The following is a 20,762-nucleotide window of genomic DNA, read 5'->3' on the forward strand; positions in this document are numbered from 1 at the left end:
ACTATATTACTTACTCTACAGCCCCTGGTAGCACAGTCAAATAAAAAACAAAATCCTAGAATACCCCTTTAAGCTGCACACACAGTGTATTAGGGTTTAACAAGTCTAATCCAGCCATACGTCCTTTGTCTACATAGTAGCATTCCATATGTCCATAAAAACAGGAATCATCCAAACAGGGATCCACTATGCTACGGGGCCTCTCTCTGCTTACACCACGCTGATGATTGACATACAGGCCCCACCCGCAGCAGCCCTGTGTAGTTTTTTTTCATACACTGTCAATTAACAGCATGATGTAAGCGGAGGAAGGGTGTGTACGGCCCCGGAGCATAGTGAAACGACTTATGGCCAGGATACAAAAGCTGTTTTTATGGACATAAGGAACACTACTAGTATAGCTGGATTAGACTAAACAAGTCTATCCTACCTGACAGATGCACTTTAAAGGGGTATTCCAGGAACTCTTTTTATTTGTCTATGCTACAGGGGCTGTAAAGTTAGTGTAGTTCATAATATAGTGTCGGTACCTGTGTGACGGCTTTCTCACAATTCTTCTGTGATCTTCACTCCAATATTTATTTTTAACAGCATACAAAATGACTGTTGTCTCAGATTTTTCCCAGATTGCAATGCGGCCGAGACCTGACTCACTAGTCAACTGATGACAGGGAGCCTGTCTGATTCAATGGGTGGAGCGATTGCTTGGTGGGAGAGGGATCAATATGCAACAGCTGTAGGCACCCTGATTGAAAACCACACTGATTTGAAAGGATGCAGCTCATTTATGTTTCAATGGGTGGGTTGGCTGATGTGTGGGAGGGAGGAATATTGAATTGTGGGATTTGTAGTCAAAAAAAGAAAAGTCAAACAGGAAATACCAGTTCACAAAAAGCTAGCCACAGTATTATTGTAATCTCACACCATTTAGCCCCAAGACAAGAGTAGATCCTTCCTAATCATGTCCATTACTGTCTGCCAGGTACGTACTAAAATCACCTTATGGGGGATAACCCCTTTAATGTTATGACTCGGAACACTTTAATGTTATTACATAGAACACTATATCAGTAAAACTATTAAAAGTTATTTGCCTTAGGTATAATTTACAATCACTAAGCACAGTATTTTTATTCTTAATGAGTGTAAGACACGGTCAATGATTTTCCACAGCAAACTTTATAAATAACCAGTACTATATAGATTTTGGGATCTAAGTGACTAATAAGCTGTACTTGCACTCATAAAATAAGTCCTTACAGCGGCTTGATAGGTGGGCTCCTCTTCCCTGCCGTCATTTTCATCAGCTCAAAGCGGTTTGTGTATAGCTGTGTGTGTGTCACACCTTCATCCTGGGCATAGATTTGACTAGTCCGGAGAGGGCGACTGTTCTTAGTCTGAAGATAAAAAGCTGCATTAGTGACCTAAGCCATCTTGTGGAGGCCACTGTGACTGATATAATGTTGTCTACAACCATTTTTGCAGCAAGAATAAAGAGGACATCCACAGGAAAACAATAAATCAACAGTAACAATATATAATATGTAAGCTCTTGAATTGTTTTTTGAGTCATGATTTTTTTAACTTATGTTCAGTCATTTTTTCACATTTTAACTGTTTGTTCTAAGGCTCTGCTCACACTGCCATCATGGCTTTTGTTATGATGGAAATCATAGTAGCAGTTTTCTAGGCATGCTTTGTGATGTGTGCAGAGGTTATTGTGCAGGAAGGGGAGCTGTGACCATCACCTATTATGAATAGTGGATCCTGTGTTATCTATCTACTGGTATCATCTTCATTATCCTGTCTGTGATTATAAGGAAGATACTGCTGAAAAGTTTTCTCTACAGAACAGGAAGTGTCAACTCAATATTGGGCTCAGCCGCCAGTGTAAACTGCAAGATTTCAGGATTATTTTATAATATAGACAAAATTAGAAACATCACCAGAATATACATTGATTAAAAAACTTCATTTAAACAATAGGTCATTATCTGAAGACACATTCCCTTTAAAAAACCAACAACCTTTATAGGAGCAACAGTAGCTGTCATTTGTTACTTTGGGAAGACAAAGGAGAAAGAAGCAGATACAATTACCTGAATGAAATAAAATAAAGAAAAAAAAAACGAAACAAAACAATAACAAATAAACAAACCTAAGGGTATAAAATAACATGAGGATCTATCTAGCTCCGATCTATCTATATATACCTGGCTATCATAATGATTATTTTTTATAAAAAATTCCCACACACATCCTCTGCTCAATAGTTTTAGGCATTTTTATGTAAAAAGACTATAGTACTTTTACCATGCACCCATTTTCGCCACTGCAAATACAGTCATGGCCATAAATGTTGGCACCCCTGAATTTTTCAAGAAAATTAAGTATTTCTCAGAGAAGAGGATTGCAGTAACACACGTTTTGCTATATGCATGTTTATTCCCTTTATGTGTATTGGAACTTAACCAAAAGAGGGAGGAAAAAAAGCAAATTGGACATAATATCACACCAAACTCCAAAAATGGGCAGGACAAAATTATTGGCACCCTTTCAAAATTGTGGAAAAATAAGATTGTTTCAAGCATGTCATGCTCCTTTAAACTCACCTGGGGCAAGTAACAGGTGTGGGCAATATAAAAATCACACCTGAAAGCAGATAAAAAGGAGAGAAGTTCACTTAGTCTTTGCATTGTGTCTGTGTGTGCCACACTAAGCATGGACAACAGAAAGAGGAGTAGAGAACTGCCTGAGGACTTGAGAACCAAAATTGTGGAAAAATATCAACAATCTCAAGGTTACAAGTCCATCTCCAGAGATCTAGATTTGCCTTTGTCCACAGTGCGCAATATTATCAAGAAGTTTGCAACCCATGGCACTGTGGCTAATCTCCCTGGGTGTGGACGGAAGAGAAAAATTGATGAAAGGTGTCAACGAAAGATAGTCCAGATGGTGGATAAGCAGCCCCAAACAAGTTCCGAAGATATTTAAGCTGTCCTGCAGGCTCAGGGAGCATCAGTGTCAGCTCAAACTATCCGTTGACATTTAAATGAAATGAAACGCTATGGCAGAAGACCCAGGAGGACCCCACTGCTGACACAGAGACATAAAAAAGCAAGACTACATTTTGCCAAAATGAACTTAAGTAAGCCAAAATCCTTCAGTGAAAACGTCTTGTAGACAAATGTGGCCAAGATAGAGCTTTTTGGTAAAGCACATCATTCTACTGTTTACCAAAAACAGAATGAGGCCTACAAAGAAAAGAACACAGTACCTACAGTGAAACATGGTGGAGGTTCAATGATGTTTTTGGGTTCATTTGCTGCCTCTGGCACTGGGTGCCTTGAATGTGTGCAAGGCATCATGAAATCTGGTGGTTACCCATGGATTTTGGGTCGCACTATACAGCCCAGTGTCAGAAAGCTGGGTTTGCGTCCGAGATCTTGGGTTTCCAGCAGGACAATGACCCCAAACATATATCAAAAAGCCCCCAGAAATGGATGACAACAAAGCGCTGTAGAGTTCAGAAGTGGCCAGCAATGAGTCCAGATCTAAATCCCATTGAACACCAGTGGAGAGATCTTAAAAATGCTGTTGGGAAAAGGCGCCCTTACAATAAGAGAGATCTGGAGCAATTTGCAAAAGGAAGAGGGCTCCAACATTCCGGCTGAGAGGTGTATGAAGCTTATTGAACGTTATAGGAAGCCAATGATTTCAGTTATTTATTCCAAAGGGTTTGCAACCAAATATTGAGTTAAGGGTGTCAATAATTTTGTCCAGCCCATTTTTGGAGTTAGTTTTTTTGGTTTAGTTCCAATACGCACAAAGGGAATAAACATGTGTATAGCAAAACATGTGTGACTGCAATCCTTTTCTTGGAGAAATACTTAATTTTGTTGAAAAATTTCAGTGGTGCCAACATTTACGGCCATGACTGTAACTGTGCCTTAAATGGGCACTGTCACTATAAATGATTTTTAATATTTGATTCCAAATAAATAACTTTTGTAATTGGCTTGCATTTAAAAATAAAAAAAGTTTTATGTTAGTTTTTCTGCTGTATACTTGTGGCCACCAGGGGCTCCCTTCTTGGCCAGAACACAATCCGTCTGGTCAAAATCTCAGATTTTGGTCTCCTGCTTGTAATGGCAAATGTCCAAACTCAGGAGGTGTTTCTCTGCACTGAGCTTGATTGACAGCTGCCAAGAGCCTCTCAGACAGCTACACAGACTGAAAGCTGAACAGACTGAAAGCTGAACAGTCTGAAAGATGAACAGAACCTCACTTAATGAAGCACAGACTAAAAGCTGCTGCACAGAGCTTGAGGTCTTCTATTCATCACAGCGCTGCAATGATGTGAGGGCGGAAGTGGTCCCCCAGCAGGCTTCAGTGATGTCATGCCTGCTAGGAAACGCCCACTTTCTTCTGCTGGGAAATTTCACTATGTGAGCAAGAAGAAAGGTATGATACACAGCTTTTTAAAGCTCTGAATTTTTTTCTAAGTGCCTAGAACTGTATAGGTACACTTTAACAGATGTGGGTCATGTCACTAGGGTTCTTGCCGTTGAAGCACAAAAATACACTTTAAATTTCTGGAGGTTTTCCTTTAATACATAAGGCTAAAGAATTTTTTTTCCAGTTTTCAATTCCATTTCGGGGTTATTGTCTAATCCTTCATTTACTATAGCAATCTTGTCATTAATAAGATGGTTGTTATATAATAATAGGGAAATAACATACCCAACTGCTGTAAAATATAAGGCAGCTAGAAGCAACTGAATGTTCCTATCACGCTTTCCTTTAATTGCACATCTGTTATTACAGAATTTTCAGTGAGCCGGTAATTGAGAATTAGTGGTTTACACTGCCTGTCTTACATTATTGTAATGTTTTGCATGATGTGATTGAATACCTTGAGCCTTTTTTATATTAAATTGTGTAACTGGAAAATAATATATTTATATTGTATTTCCAAAATCTGTTAAAAGATTAAAAATCATAAAGAAAATACAGTGGACATAGTGTAGTGTATCATTTATAAAACAGAAATAATGGTCTGCCACCATGTTAATCAATTAAGCCCTTAAGGACATAGGAATTTTCCGTTCTTGCACTTTCAGTTTTTCCTCTTTACTTTAAAAAAAATCATAACCCTTTCAATTTTGCACCTAAAAATCCATTAGATGGCTTATCTTTTGCACCACCAATTCTAATTTATGGCATCAGTAATTTTACCCAAAAATCTATGGCGAAACCAAAAAAAAAATCATTGTACGACAAAATGTAAGAAAAAACGCCATTTTGTAAATTTGGGGGCTTCCGTTTCTACGCAGTAAATTTTTCAGTAAAAATGACACCTTATCTTTATTCTGTAGGTCCATACGATTAAAATGATAGGTTTGATTTTGTCGTACTTCTGTAAAAAATCTTAACTACATGCACGAAAATGAATATGTTTAAAACTGTCATCTTCTGACCCCTATAACTTTTTTATTTTTCCATGTACGGGGCGTCGTGATCTGAAGTTTTTATTAGTACCATTTTTGTTTTGATCAGACTTATTGATCGCTTTTTATAAAAATTTTTATGGTATAAAAAGTAACCCAAAATCTTTTATTTTGGAATTTGCTATTTTTTTGCGTGTACGCCATTGACCGTGCGATTTAATTAATGATATATTTTTATAGTTCAGACATTTACGCACGCGGCAATACCATATATGTTTATTTTTATTTACACAGGTTTTTTTTATGGGAAAAGGGGGGTGATTCAAACTTTTATTAGGGGAGGGGTTAAATCATATTTATTGACTTTTTTTTCCCCACTTTTTTTCTGCAATCTTATGCCATAGCATAGCAGTGATCAGTGTTATCGCCGCTTTACTGCTACTGCCTGGATCTCAGGCACGGAGCAATTATTCGGCGATCGGACACGGAGGAGGCAGGCTAGAGTGCATCCTATCTGATTGGGACACCGTGGTGGTCCTGATCAGCCCGACTGAGCTGTCGGGAAGCTTTCACTTTCACTTTAGAGAGTTAATGCCGGACATCTGCCTGAATGGCTGTGCGGATATGATGCAAGCTCCTGAGCTCGCTTCATAACCCTGCCATGCCGCAGCGACGTTTATAAACAGTGTTTTGTGGCAAGGGGTTAAATGGAACCTGTTATTAGTAATAAAAATGTATATGTTATAAATAAGCCTATTTGAAGTACTTTTCAAATATACTTCTTAATAAAAAATTTGGTAACTTTATGTGTTAAATAAACCCCCTAAAAGTTTGACCACCAGGGATCATCCTTTTTGTCCTGCCTGCAGTCCTCCTTGTAGATTGTCTCCTGCAGCATCATGGAAGAGACAATAGTCAGGAAATGCAGGTGTGCCCTCAGCTCCCTTTTCCTTTGAGCTGAGCTTACCTGTAGAGTCATGATGCCTTCAGTGCATAGTGCTGAATATTGTGTTAAATATTTCAGCTCCCATTCTGCTGGACAGAGCTGGCACACTGTAGAGTTTATTACTGTGAGCTGGGGGAAGGGGGTGCTATCTTAGCCAATCACAGCTTGTCTCACACAGTACTGCTCTCAACTGTGTAGCAGAGTGAGGGAGGATGTTCTCCCAGCAGGGCTTCAGATGATGTAACGTCTACCAGAGAACGCCCCTTCCCAGTCTGTGCATCTCACTGAGACTAAGCAGAACAATATCTAGGTAGAAAATTAGCTGGCTTATCATGTTGGGGGGAGTGAGCATGAGGCAACTGTACCACGTTCAGTGAAGTTCTGTGCCATAGAAAAGAGCTTGTGCACGGAACTCTGCTGAGCATGGCACAGTTGCTGTACCGCATAGCTTGGCCTGCATCTCCCCATGCTGGAACTGAAGATTGTGCCGGCTCACAACCTTGGACACTTTAAAAAAAAAAAAAAACAACAAAAATACTAACTGTCTCTAACTGGCTACCCTATTTTTTTGACTACATTTGTCTCAAAAATTGTCACACCAGTTTCTGACCGATTTTTCAGCGATTTTTGATTTGAAGCATTTTAGAACCATAACCACATTGTGGACTGCTTTAGAAGAGTTTTTGCAGTGGTAAGAGATTTATCAAGTGCGACTTATTGCAAAAAAGTCGCAAATTTGTCGCACATGGCCTCTTTTACACAGACTCATCTCCCATCAAAAAATGCAAATGTGTGTGCAGCTCACAAACCAAAAATCCGAGGATATGATTCGTTATATGCTGAAATCCAATGGCCAGAAGTAAAATATTAAAGAAAAATTTTATAACCAATCCTTGAAGGATTTTACCCTGAAAAAGGTACACAATGATAATCAAATCAATATTATAGGAATGCTTCAGTTAATAATTAATTGTTTTTATTAAACATTTATAAAACAGTATAATAAAATAACAATAGCTATGGTCCAATTCACACTGGGCCATAGCATTTTTGTAACCTAATTCACATATACATTCAAATTCAGACTTTTGTACCAGCTACATTGAAAAGGACTGTTACATTTCTTTCCAGACCGGAACATTTAGCAATCTTTACCATATACTATATGGCTGCCAGAGTCTAAAAGTTTTATGGTGATCAATACCACTAGGGCCCAGTGGATTTTCACCTTATTATATATCTGTGCCAGGATTATATAATTTTTATTATACTGTTTTATAAATGTTTAATAAAAACAATTAATTATTAACTGAAGCATTCCTATAATATTGATTTGATTATCATTGTTTACCTTTTTCAGGGTAAAATCCTTGAAGGATTGGTTATAAAATTTCCTTTCATCTCCCATCAACCCTAAAAAAGCATCTAAACTGTCAGCATGATTTGGCTGTGTGACAAATTTATCAAGTGCCGTGTGACATTTGATGAATTTATCCAACAAACGTCAAAATCACTCCAACATAAGTAGACCAAAGTAGACCATAAATGATTAATTCCACCATTGTTCTTAAAGGGGTATTCCAGGCAAAAACTTTTTTTTATATATCAACTGGCTCCGGAAAGTTAAACAGATTTGTAAATTACTTCTATTAAAAAATCTTAATCCTTTCAATAGTTATTAGCTTCTGAAGTTGAGTTGCTGTTTTCTGTCTAACTGCTTTCTGATGACTCACGTCCCGGGAGCTGTGCAGTTCCTATGGGGATATTCTCCCATCATGCAAGGGATATTCTCCCATCATGCACAGCTCCTGTGACGTGATCATTGAGCAGTTAGACAGAAAACTTCAAAAGCTAATAACTATTGGAAGGATTAAGATTTTTTAATAGAAGTAATTTACAAATCTATAAAGCAAAGAGGTGATATTCGGCACTGCTATTTTTAGGCTCTAGCGGGGAGTCGTGTATGACGCTTGTACGGAGAAATATAATTAGAGATGTGGTGGTGCTCTGATACTTGGCAAAAAGTTCATATCTTCAAAAGGCAATGAAGGAATGGAATGAATCGGCAACTCACCAGTCTTCTCTTCTGAAAAAATTCCTTTATTTCAAAACATACTCACAGCATGAAATGCAAATAGGGAGAGGGATCGGTGCAGGGGGGGTAAAATGTAGTAGGCGACAGATTCTGTTTCACTCGTTATACGAGCTTCATCCGGATGAGAAGACTGGTGAGTTGCCGATTCATTCCATTCCTTCATTGCCTTTTAATTTACAAATCTGTTTAACTTTCCGGAGCCAGTTGATATATAAAAAAAAGTTTTTGCCTGGAATACCCCTTTAATATATGACCTAACATCATTGCTATTATTCATACATTCAAATAATACTGTAGTTGGCATTTGTACATATAGGGGGAGATTTATCCAAACCTGTGGAGAGGCAAAGTTGCCCAGTTGCCCATAGCAACCAATCAAATCGCTTCTTTCATTTTTCACAGGCCTTGTTTAGAATGAAAGAAGCTATTTTATTGGTTGCTATGGGCAACTGGGCAACTTTGCCTCTCCACAGGTTTTGATAAATCTCCCCCATAATGTATACCATAGCACTTTTACTTTAAATACTGTCTGCAGCAAAGTAGTCCCCCTGCCCCCCACACAATAGCAGCTGTAGTTACATAAACTTATTTTTAGTGTAATGATATTAGGCTCTGCCATGGTATTAAAACAAAACCAGCTGCAAGATTTTCTATCAATAATTCATATCATACTCATATAATTGAACAAAATTCATTCTCTGAAATATGTACAAAAGCCAATATTATTTCCCCCCATAAATTAAATTTATGTAGAACTTAGCGATATTACTAATTTAATCCTTGACAACGGTGGGCAAGATGTAATTGGAAAATGATTGGAATTTATCACCACTCAATGAGGAGAGGAACCTTGTGTATTTGCAAGTAATCTGCTTCCAGCACAATTATTATGCTGTGTCGAGAGGCTTGGAAAGGGTTTAAACATGTCTGACGCTCATCTGACATCCCCTGAATTACAATTACTACATGCTTCTTTTAAGAAAAAAGGCCGCACTTACTGGTTACTGGTAGAAGGGCAAGCTAGCCTGTTCTTGTACCAGCAACCAGTAAGTGTGGCCTTTTTTCTGTGTTTTTTTGAGTGATTTTTGTTCAATTTTTCTGTAATTTTTTTTTTTTTTTAAATAAAACAGGTAGGAGTAATGACATTGTAAAATGTGTATACAACTAAACTATACACAAACCTTGTATATGCTCTTTGTTTTCTTTTTAGGGTTAGCTTCAAACATGAGCTATGGAAAAAAGAAACACCGGTTACACATAATTCATACCTAAAAGTATTTAAAACAATATCAATTTCTATAAAAATAAATCCGAAACTCCATATTTCCAATCTGTATTTATGGTATATCCAGACCGGTCCAAGTAAAACAGTCTAAACCATAGCACCATGAAAATGTTCAATTAATAGTTTTCGCTCTACACAATGAGGGGAGTTGACGGACAAATGAGGGTTCCCACCTAAGCACATGCACATAACATAAGTAAGTAGGTAGGTAGGTAACTATGAATTTATTTGAAGGATTCCATCTTAAAACTTTTTTTTTTACTACAGATGAATAAATGTAATTTTTATCTAATCTTCTATTACTGGGCATACTCTGTGACCTTGGTAAAGGTTATTCCACAGGGAGAGGGAGGCTGAGCTGCGAGCATCATTTATTGCCTTCTCAGAACAGGAATTTTCAGTTTATTTTATTAACATAAAACTTGATTTAAATAGGTAATTTTTTGCTTACACATTCCCTCTAAAGGAGTCCAGCTTTTACCTGCAGGTATGTTATCTCCAACAAGTGGCACCAGACAGCAAGCTCTCTTTCTTTTTCCATATATTGAAAGGATAATTTAATCCTGTAGTACTAGAAAATTAGACGTTTCTCACCTTCCCTTCTTCTCTTGGGATGATGACATTTTCATACCGACTACGGCACTGTTTAGAGGATCGATAAATTCTGCTGCATGAGTTCACCACATCGCTGACTAGATCCCAGTTTGGGGTGTGAGCTGGTGATACCACTGTTAGATTCAGGGGTAGTTCCAAGAGATGCTTAACAGCCTAAAAAGCAAGTGGCAAAATAAAGTAACGTCAGTTTCCATGACATACATTTATCTAGTTGTTTTTATTTAAAAAAAAATTAATACATAGTATCAGTAAAGTGTCATCTTATTGTATCTAATGTTATAGGAACAGAAATCAACATGAGTTCTATGCCCAACTATTTGCAAACATGCATGTAGGTACAGAGGGCAACAATGGGATGAAGGAACCCAAATAGGAACCATTGTAGATACCACAGTGATCAGTGAGGTTTCACCCATCAGCAGCCACATTTAAATGAAAGGGTGTAAGCTGCAGTTCTAAGTGTGGCCACATATATGGACCATTGTTACTGTCTGAGGCCTACAAAAAATAGGCCATAATGTTATCCCCTGAACAAGTGTTTTTACCTAACAAAATGAAAGTAATGTGGTTCATGGTTGCACACAGATGTGTGCACTTCTATGCTATAGTATGATAGGTCTATAAATTAAAAACTTTTTAGATAAAACTACCAATTGTTCAGGTTACAGACATAGCCTAACTGGATGTTTTATTGGCTGTCCACGTTTATTTCTTTCAGCTTGGCCAAAGTATACAACCTGGTCTCCATTGCATGCCACATGGGAAGGTAATATCTTCTTAAAAAAGAAAATGGTCTTCTAAAAATGTTTTCATACTAATAAAGTATTAATACATCAGTGTGGAAGTGTTTAAAGGGGTTATCCAGGAAAAAACTTTTTTTATATATCAACTGGCTCCAGAAAGTTAAACAGATTTGTAAATTACTTCTATTAAAAAATCTTAATTCTTTAAGTACTTATGAGCTTCTGAAGTCAATGTTGTTCTTTTCTGTCTAAGTGCTCAGTTTAGAAGAGGTTTGCTATGGGGATTTGCTTCTAAACTGGGCGTTTCCCGAGACACGTATCATCAGAGAGCACTTAGACAGAAAAGAACAACCTTAACTTCAGAAGCTCGTAAGTACTGAAAGGATTAAGATTTTTTTATAGAAGTAATTTACAAATCTGTTTTACTTTCTGGAGCCAGTTGATATCTAAAATAAAGTTTTTTTTCCTGGATAACCCCTTTAAAGGAGACAACACTAAAATCTATTCTCCCGATAAGCTAGTGTTCATGCACCTGCAGCAAGGCCCAGTCTTCACTGATCAGCCACTCAGGATTGTCAGGTCCTGTTTCAGTCGCTGGTTTAACTAGGGTCGGCAGTGGTTTGGCAAACTGGGTTTGCTGTTTGAGTAGGATGTTCTTCTTTTGCTCTTTGCCTTCTCTCTTCACTTTCAGCATACCAGGGGTCGCTCTATCAAACAGGGAACGAGGAGGAACCACCGATTCTCCATGCCTCTGTTTCTTCTTTCGGCCTGCAGCTTTACATATAAGGAGCACGTAAAAAATAGTAACATTTGTAATGAATTTATATATATATATATATATATATATATATATATATATAGGCCCCCCCCCAAAAAAAATTAATTTTAAATCAACCTCCTTTCCAATTTTACAAAAAAATTAACAAATATATTTGATATTGTCGTATATATAATGTAAATAATCCAATGCAGTAAAAAAGTGAATAAAAAATAAAAGTGATCAAAAAGTCATATATGCAAATGTGGTAGCAATAAAAATTACAGATCACGCCACATAACATGAGCCTTTATAAAACCCTGTATATGGCAAAATAAGAGTGGTCAGAATAGGGCAGTTTTAAACATACTTATTTTGTTAATAAAGTTTGACAATAGTAGAAAAGCCTATAAACATCGGTATCCTTTTATTCATATTGGCCCACAGAATAAAGAGAGCTTGTCAGTTTCACCATAAAATGGGCTGCATAAAAATTAAACCCCCCAAAATTTTTAAAATTGCTATTTTTTTCCCCCACAAAATATTTTTTTGGGTTGTGCCGTGCATTTTATGGTAAAAAAAAAGCCCTCAGGTGGGTCCTAATATGGAAAAATAAGAGTAACATCTCTTAAGGCGAGAAGGAAAAAAGTAAAAACACAAAACTTAACCCCTTAACTACCAAGGACGTAAATGTACATCCTGATGTGGTGGTACTTCGCGTACATAACCACAAGCATCGGAGCGATGCTCGGGTCATGCGCGGCAGGTACCGGTTGCTGATAGCAGCCAGGGACTCGCCGATAATGGCCGACATCCACGATCGCGTGGATGTCTGCCATTAACCCCTCAATACAGATCACGGCATCTGCGGCAGTGCGGCTACATCTGCTACATCTGCGGCTGTGCCGCGGGGACCAGATCAGCTAACATGGCGGACTGAGGTCCCCTCACCGCACTTTGCTGCCTTCCCGGCTTCTTCTGCTCTGATCTGCCTTTCAGCAGACCAGAGCAGAAGATAGCTAATAACACTGATCAGTGTTATGCCCTTTGCATAGCACTGAACAGTATTAGCAATTAAGTTATTGCTATAAATAGTCCCCTATGGGGACATAAAAAGTGTGAAAAAAATTGAAAAATCCCCCTCCACCAATAAAAATTTAAAATGTCCCTTTTTCCCATTTTACCCCCAAAAAGTATTAAAAAAATTACATTTTTAAACATATTTGGTATCGCCGGGTGTGTAAATGTCCGAACTATTAAAATAAAATGTTAACGATCCCGTATGGTGCACAGGGTGAACGTAAAAAAAAAGTACAAACATGCTTCTTTTTTTCACATTTTATATAAAAAAAAAATAATTATAAAAAAATGTATAAAAGTTTTATATAAACAAATGTGATATCAATAAAAAGTACAGTGAACGGCGCAAAAGAATTAACCCTCATACCGCCGCTTATACAGAAAAATGAAAAAGTTATAGGTCGTCAAAATAGAGGGATTTTAAACATACTAATTTGGTTACAAAGTTTGCGATTTGTTTTAATAAGCGGTACAATAATAGAAAAGTATGTAATCCTGGGTATCATTTTAATCACATTGACCAACAGAATAAAGAACACATGTCTATTTTACCGTAAATTGTACGGCGTGAAAACTAAACCTTCCAAAATTTCCAAAATTGCGGTTTTCTTTTAAATTTCCCCACACAAATAGTATTTTTTTGGTTGCGCCATACATTTTATGGTAAAGTGATGTCATTACAAAGGACAACTGGTCGCGCAAAAAACAAGCCCACATACTAGTCTGTGGATGAAAATATAAAAGAGTTACAATTTTTAGAAAGCGAGGAGGAAAAAACGAAAATGCAAAAATAAAATTGCCCTGGTCCTTAAAGGGGTACTCCGCCCCTAGACATCTTATCCCCTATTCAAAGGATAGGGGATAAGATGTCAGATCACCGCGGTCCCGCTGCTGGTGACCCCCGGGAACACCGCTGCGGCACTCCGCTGTCATTACTGCACAGAGCGAGTTCGCTTTGCACGTAATGACGGGCAATACAGGGGCCAGAGCATCATTACGTCATGGCTCCGCCTCTTGTGACATCACGGCCCGCCTCCTCAATACGAGTCTATGAGAGGGGGCGTGGTGGTCATCACGCCCCTGCCATAGACTTGCATTAAGGGGGCGGGCCGTGATGTCACGAGGGGCAGAGCCGTGACATCACGCTGCTCCGTCCCCTGTATCGCCCATCATTACGCACAGAGCGAACTCGCTCTGTGCAGCAATGATAGCGCGGTGCGGCAGCGACAATCCCGGGGGTCCCCAGCAGCGGGACCACGGCGATCTGACATCTTATCCCCTATCCTTTGGAAGTCATGTCCTCCAGGTTAAATGGGCTGTGTCCTTAAAGGGTTTTTCCGATGATTAAACCTATTTTCAACTGTCTAATAAAACAACATATATTGGTAATAAATTTCCTTGAAGAGTGCATGGGACTGCATCAATGAACTAACACTTTCAGACATTTCAATTTAAATACTTGGCTATATGCTCACATAACTGTACAATAAAGTATATTAGATTATACAATTATAATTAACCAACCTGCAGGATCAGCTTTGTGTCTCTTGCGTTCCTTCCTCACATAAACCGGGGGCAGCTTAGATTCTGGGATAGGGTTGGTATCATACATTAGGCACATAACAGAGTCAATATAAATGTCATTCTCATCTTGAGGAGGAGTGGGTGGTGTCCAGATCTGATCAGGGAATAGCACATAACATTACATATTACTAACCATATCTTATGAGATATGACTTAAAGGAAAACTGTCATCAGTGTCACTGCATTAACCTATTGGTACAGGCTGGTAATGCGGGTGACACTGATGATAATCATACTTACTTGTCCTTGATCCATGGTCTCATTCTCCCGTTATCTTCCTCCATTACTGCCGGTTGGCAGCAGGCTTTGGGCACAGACAGAGCTTCTTGACATCAGTGCGGCTGCTTCTCTCCTGAGCCCTGTTTCGATCAAGCTTGGGGAAACAGCAGTGGTGATGTCAGGAAGCTCCATCTATTCTCCAAGCCTACTGCCCAAATGGAACAAACAGAGGAAGATAACTGGAGAATGGGACCATGGATTGGGGACAGGTAAGTATGTTATCACCAGTGTCACCCACACTTCCACCCTGTACCAACAAGTTAGTGCAGTGAAACTGATGACAGTTTTCCTTTAACACTTCACAGTGTATGGCACTTACTGGCATCACTTCGGTTTGACCCTCTGGATTGTCATAGATGAATTCCTGGTAGAAACAGAAAGCTTATTAATGATCTGATTGACCTTGTTTGTTGTACGTCTTCTCTTTTATCTTTTCTATTATATACAGTGGGACAGATTTACTATTGAAAAATCGTACCAAAACATGGTGTGCACTATGGTACCAGATAAAGGAGTATGGCTAGAAATGTGTGCCTCTTCTCCAACATTACACAAGAATCCTGGCACAAATTAGTTCAACTAAGGCTACTTTCACACTGCCGTTGCGCCCTGTCCAGAACAACTGTTAAGCTCTCTTTTTTTGTGTGTGCCTTTAACGGCTGTTATCTGGACAGGGCACAATGGGCAATAACAGGTCCCGATGTATCCCATTATAGTCAAAGGTGTCCGTCGGGTGGCGGTTGTTTTGTAGCGGGAGTAGCATAAGAAAAAGAAGGCACAAGCAGTATTTTTTCTCCTGCTATTCTGCCCGGCTCCCCCGATGGGCATCACACTGCCGTGTCGTAACGGCAGTGTAAAAGAAGCCTAATAGGTGTAAACTATACTATGCACAAACTTTATCAAACCCACTGAGCCACTGTAATAATCTGGTGCATTTTTACAATGTCTAGTCTGAGCCTTGTCTAAGAACTAATAACATTTTAACAAATCTGCCCTAATGTGTAGTAGTAACTTCTTAGTGAAATTATAAAGAGCAGCAAGATGCTCACAAAAACAAATATACTGTGGCAAAAAACATATGTTGTGACTCTACCTTGTTGTATGCATCTTCTCTAGTGTAGGTCAGAAGTTCTTCATCAGCTTCCTCCCAAGCCATCTGCTCTTTCCATTCCTTGTCCTCTTTTAACTTCTGCACTTCCCATTTTTTCTTTGTCACATTTAGATCCTTTCGGTAGAAAAGTGTTACATAAGACAGTAAGCATTCATTTTTTTTCACTACTGGGAGACAGCTTTGTAAAATAACTTTCATGTGATACTATTGCCTTTTGGTTAATTATTATGTTTTGTTATACAAATTCTAACAGTACTGGAAATCCTTTTTTTCAGTTCTGGAAGTAAAAAAAAGCTTGTGGGGCATTCCAATATAGGCATGCTCCCCTCCCCTGCAATGTACAATGTATTTTTACTTTTATTTTTAATTTCCCCGTCGGGAGCCCTGAATGGCCAGTACGGAAGAGCCATTCAGGGCTCCCGGTGGTTTTTTTAAACTTACAGTGTGCCTAATTACTGTATAATCACATTCCCCCAAGAAATATGCATCAAAATATTATATATTAAAGATGGACTAGAAAGGGGACATTGGGCACAGGGTAACCTGCAAGAGCTGCCCATAGGGGACAGACAGTAAGCCCCAGGAGGAGCGGCAGCGCATAGCAGTGCGCGAGCCGGAGGGGAGGAGCTCTGATCTCCTGGCTCGCACGCTGAATAAGGGAAAGAAGAGGGGTGGAGCTATACAGCCCTAGTAGCTGGGACAGGTAAATAAGAGAGGCAGCCATGCGCCGCCAGGACCCTGGACTCCCGGTGGCTGAAATACTACATATGCCGCCGGCACAAAGTACTACATATGCCGCCGGCGGCCTTTGCCCCATAGAAACAACCGGCGAGAGGGAACAGCAAGGCTGTTCAGAAGTGAGCCGGCAAAAGCTCCTGTGGAGGGAGCCGCTGCGAAATGTCAGCTGCTGTCCTCCACAGGGCGCAAATGCATAAAACAGCCCCCCAGGGGACCTGAGGGAGCCCCAATATAAACCCAATAAAGGACAGAGTCCCACAGGGAGAGGGGGCAGGGGGGTGGAAGGGGGATACATACTTACCTGTCTTCTTATACTCACCTCAAGATGATGTCAACCAGCTTTTTAGTCACCTGCATCACGTCATGCAGCAACAGACTGGACGTGCAGGGAAATAGGGGGACTCGGACTCTAGGTACAACCCCAGGCGTTGGCCGTTGGCGGGAAGGGGTTAACGGTTCATTTTTTATTATGTCCCGTGCCCCTTAGCCACATATGGGGGAACAGGTAGCACCATGCTCCTGAACCCCCCAACTGAAAAAAAAGGGAAACAAAAGGGAGTAAAAAAATCTAACTAAACAGCCCTTACTAGAAAATAATAAAAAAAAAAGGCCAGGTCTGGGGAGCACCCAGACCTGTGTCTTGCCTCCTTGCTGACACTAGCTAAAACTGATTACCTCACTTCCAGTGGGCGGGTATATCCTGCCAGGGAGGAGACGACTTTTTTTCCTAGTGTCAGCGCTTCCTAGTGGCAAGAGCATATACCCGTAAGGTGTCCCCCAATGAAGAGCGACCGAGAAAGATAGGATCTTCTGTTTTTTTCAGCCTGGGACTTCATGCGGGAGGAGGCGACAGCTAAAGAGTGCTGGGTTTCCTGCCAAATGGATTGAAAGTCCTGAATCAAGTAATCAGCTGCTGGTATTCCAGAAGAAGTGGGCAAAGGTAGAAAAGGACGAAGGTGATTACCTGTAGAATCAGAGTCACGATGATTATTGGAGAAGTCAGCCCAGGGCAATAGATCAGACCAGTAATCCTGCTGGACTGAAACAAAATGGAGAAGATACTCTCCAAGGACTTGGTTCACCCGCTCCACCTGGCCGTTGGTTTGCGGATGGTAAGCAGAAGAAAAGTCCAATTCGACTTTAAGGCAAGAGCAGAGGACCCGACAAAACTTGAAAACAAATTGAACCCCTCTATTGGACATGATGTGAAGCGGAATACAATGCAGGCAGAAAATGTGTTGGAAAAATAGATCTGCCAACTGAGGAGCAGAAGACCAGGCAGGGATACAAAATGAGCCATCTTGGAGAAACGATCAATGACCACCCAAATGACTGTGCAACTGGAGGAGGACGGCAGATCAGTAATGAAATCCATGGCAATATGGGTCCAAGGAGACTCTGGGATGGGAAGAGGCTGTAAGAGACCAGCTGGTTTGCTACAAGGTATCTTGTCACAAGCACAGGAATGGACATAGTCAGCAACATCGTGCTCCAGGTTCAGCCACCAGTAATGACGGATGATGAGCAGTGTAGCTTTCCGTATTCCTGGGTGACCGACCAATAAGGAAGAATGTCCCCCAGTTTAGCACTTTAGTCCTTAGGCGAGTTGGTACAAAAGTCTTTCCCGAAGGAACTTGCTGAAGGTTGGCTGATGCTGCCGTAACCAAACCATCTGGAGGCACAATATGGCGAGGTAAATGTTCCTGAACCACTACATCGGAAGCACGAGAGAGGGCATCAGCTCTGATGTTCTTGTGTGCTGGTCGAAAATGAATGAGAAATTAAACTGGGAAAAGAAAAGAGACCACATTGCCAGCGAGGGGTTCAGACGTTGTGCTGACTGTAAATAAAGAAGATTTTTATGGTCCGTATAGATATTGATAGGATGAGTAGTCCCCTCTAAGAAGTGACGCCATTCTTCCAGAGCGAGCTTAATGGCCAAGAGTTCCCGGTCACCGATGGTGTAATTCCTCTCTGCAGGAGAAAAAGTTTTAGAGAAGAAGCCGCATGTCACCATCTTGCCCTTAGAGGACTTTTGATTCAAAACTTCTCCGGCTCCTACAGAAGAGGCATCACCTTCGTAGTAGAATGGCTTGTCCAGGTTAGGTCTCGTCAGAACAGGTGCGGAGGCAAATGCTGACTTCAAGCGAGAAAAGGCTTCCTCCGCTGTAGTTGGCCATGACTTGGGATTGGCTCCTTTTTTATTAAGAGCCACAATCGGAGCTACCAGGGCAGAGAAATTCTGGATGAACTGCCCATAATTGGCAAAACTGAGACCAGAAGGTTGAGGCCAGGTTAGGACCGAAAACAGCTTATCAGGATCCATCCGAAGACTTTGGCTAGAGACAATATAGCCGAGGAACAGCAGAGACGACTTCTCAAAGAGACATTTCTCGAGCTTGACGTAGAGAAGGTTGCTCAGAAGGCATCTCAGGACCTGACGTACTTGAGTGCGATGGACTTCCAAGTTGGGCAAGAAGATCAAGATGTAATCCAGATACACCACAACACAAGTGTAAAGGAAATCAAGTAGAGAAAACAGACATGGTCGCACATCTACATTATGTATTTTGATCTACTTACTTCTCAGCATAAATTCAAAACTAACATTTTGATCAAAAGGTACAAGCCCACTCGCCACGTCAAGGGCACCTATTTAGAGTGGGTCCCTAACTTCCCTAGCATAAAATGGCGTAGCACTGGGCGGCGACCACCACCACCACAACACCAGTGCCCACAGGGGGTATGACCCACTGGCAGAGCGGCCCCAATGCCACTCAAACCAGTCCCTGGGCCTCAGCTCCCCACAGACACTGCATCACAGCAGCAATGGACGCCGCACAGCACCACACCAGTGTGAACAAGGTGTAAAAGCTCACTTACCATGTGCTCCCAGTCATACTGGGAGGCTACCAGAAATGAAGGGGCCCTGTGTAGCTACCTGCTACTTAATATAGGGTTGGGCTGAGTGGGTGGAGCAGAGTGCAGACCAAGTGAAAACAACAAAAATTGTGAATTCAAGTAGAGAAAACAGACATGGTTGCACATCTACATTTTGTGTTTCGATCTACTTGCTTCTCAGCATAAATTCAAAAACTAACAGGTTGTTAACAAACATTTTGATAATTTTGAGCAGTGCTACCCCATTTTATGCTAGGGACTTTAGGGACCCACTCTAAATAGGTGGCCTTGACGTGGCGAGTAGGCTTGTACCTTTTGATCAAAATGTATACTAACAACCTGTTAGCTTTTGAATTTATGCTGAGAAGCAAGTAGATCAAAATACATAATGTACATGTGCAACCATGTCTGTTTTCTCTACTTGAATTCACATTGTGTTTTCTATCCCCTCCTTTTTCTGTTGTTTTCACTTGGTCTGCACTCTGCTCCACCCCCTCAGCCCAACCCTATATAAAGTAGCAGGTAGCTAAACAGGGCCCTTTAATTTCTGGCAGCCTCCCAGTATGACTGGGAGCACATGGTAAGTGAGCTTTGACACCTTGTTCACACTGGTGTGGTGCTGTGCGGTGTCCATTGCTGTCGTGGCGCCGTGTCTGTGGGGAGGTGCAGCTCAGGGATTGGTTTGAGTGGCATTGGGCCCTCTCTGCCAGTGGGTCATTCCCCCTGTGGGCACTGGTGTTGCGGCGGTGGTGGTCGCCACCCAGTCCTACGCCATTTTACGCTAGGGATGTTAGGGACCCATTCTAAATAGGTGGCCTTGACGTGGCGAGTGGGCTTGTACCTTTTGATCAAAATGTATACTAACAACCTCTTAGTTTTTGAATTTACGCTGAGAAGCAAGTAGATCAAAATACATAATGTAGATGTGCGACCATGTCTGTTTTCTCTACTTGAATTCACAAGTGTAAAGGAGATCTCGAAAAATGTCATTGACAAATTCCTGAAAAAACGTCCAGGCCGTTGCAGAGACCAAATGGCATCACAAGGTACTCATAATGTCCATCATGGGTGTTAAAAGCCGTCTTCCACTCGTCTCCTTCCAGGATTCTAATGAGATTATACGCCCCTTGCAAGTCCAACTTGGTGAAAATCTTAGCTTCCCGTAGGCGATCAAATAG

The 20,762-nt window shown here is 40.5% G+C and overlaps 1 protein-coding gene across 6 annotated transcripts in view; it reads right to left on the bottom strand.

Moving 5' to 3' along the window:
- Positions 1-20,762, bottom strand: part of EP400 (E1A binding protein p400) — a 170,342-nt gene that overhangs the window by 18,756 nt on the left and 130,824 nt on the right. For all 6 annotated transcript variants that reach the window (XM_056533150.1, XM_056533142.1, XM_056533153.1 and 3 more), the window contains 7 exons: positions 15,928-16,059; positions 15,154-15,198; positions 14,496-14,649; positions 11,667-11,908; positions 10,371-10,544; positions 9,673-9,720; positions 1,261-1,397 (listed from right to left, as the gene is read on the bottom strand). In XM_056533150.1, the coding sequence (XP_056389125.1) occupies positions 1,261-1,397; positions 9,673-9,720; positions 10,371-10,544; positions 11,667-11,908; positions 14,496-14,649; positions 15,154-15,198; positions 15,928-16,059 (932 nt within the window). The remainder of the gene's footprint in view (positions 1-1,260; positions 1,398-9,672; positions 9,721-10,370; positions 10,545-11,666; positions 11,909-14,495; positions 14,650-15,153; positions 15,199-15,927; positions 16,060-20,762) is intronic.

The sequence above is a fragment of the Hyla sarda genome, chromosome 1 (assembly GCF_029499605.1).
Source record: "Hyla sarda isolate aHylSar1 chromosome 1, aHylSar1.hap1, whole genome shotgun sequence".
NCBI lineage: Eukaryota > Metazoa > Chordata > Amphibia > Anura > Hylidae > Hyla > Hyla sarda.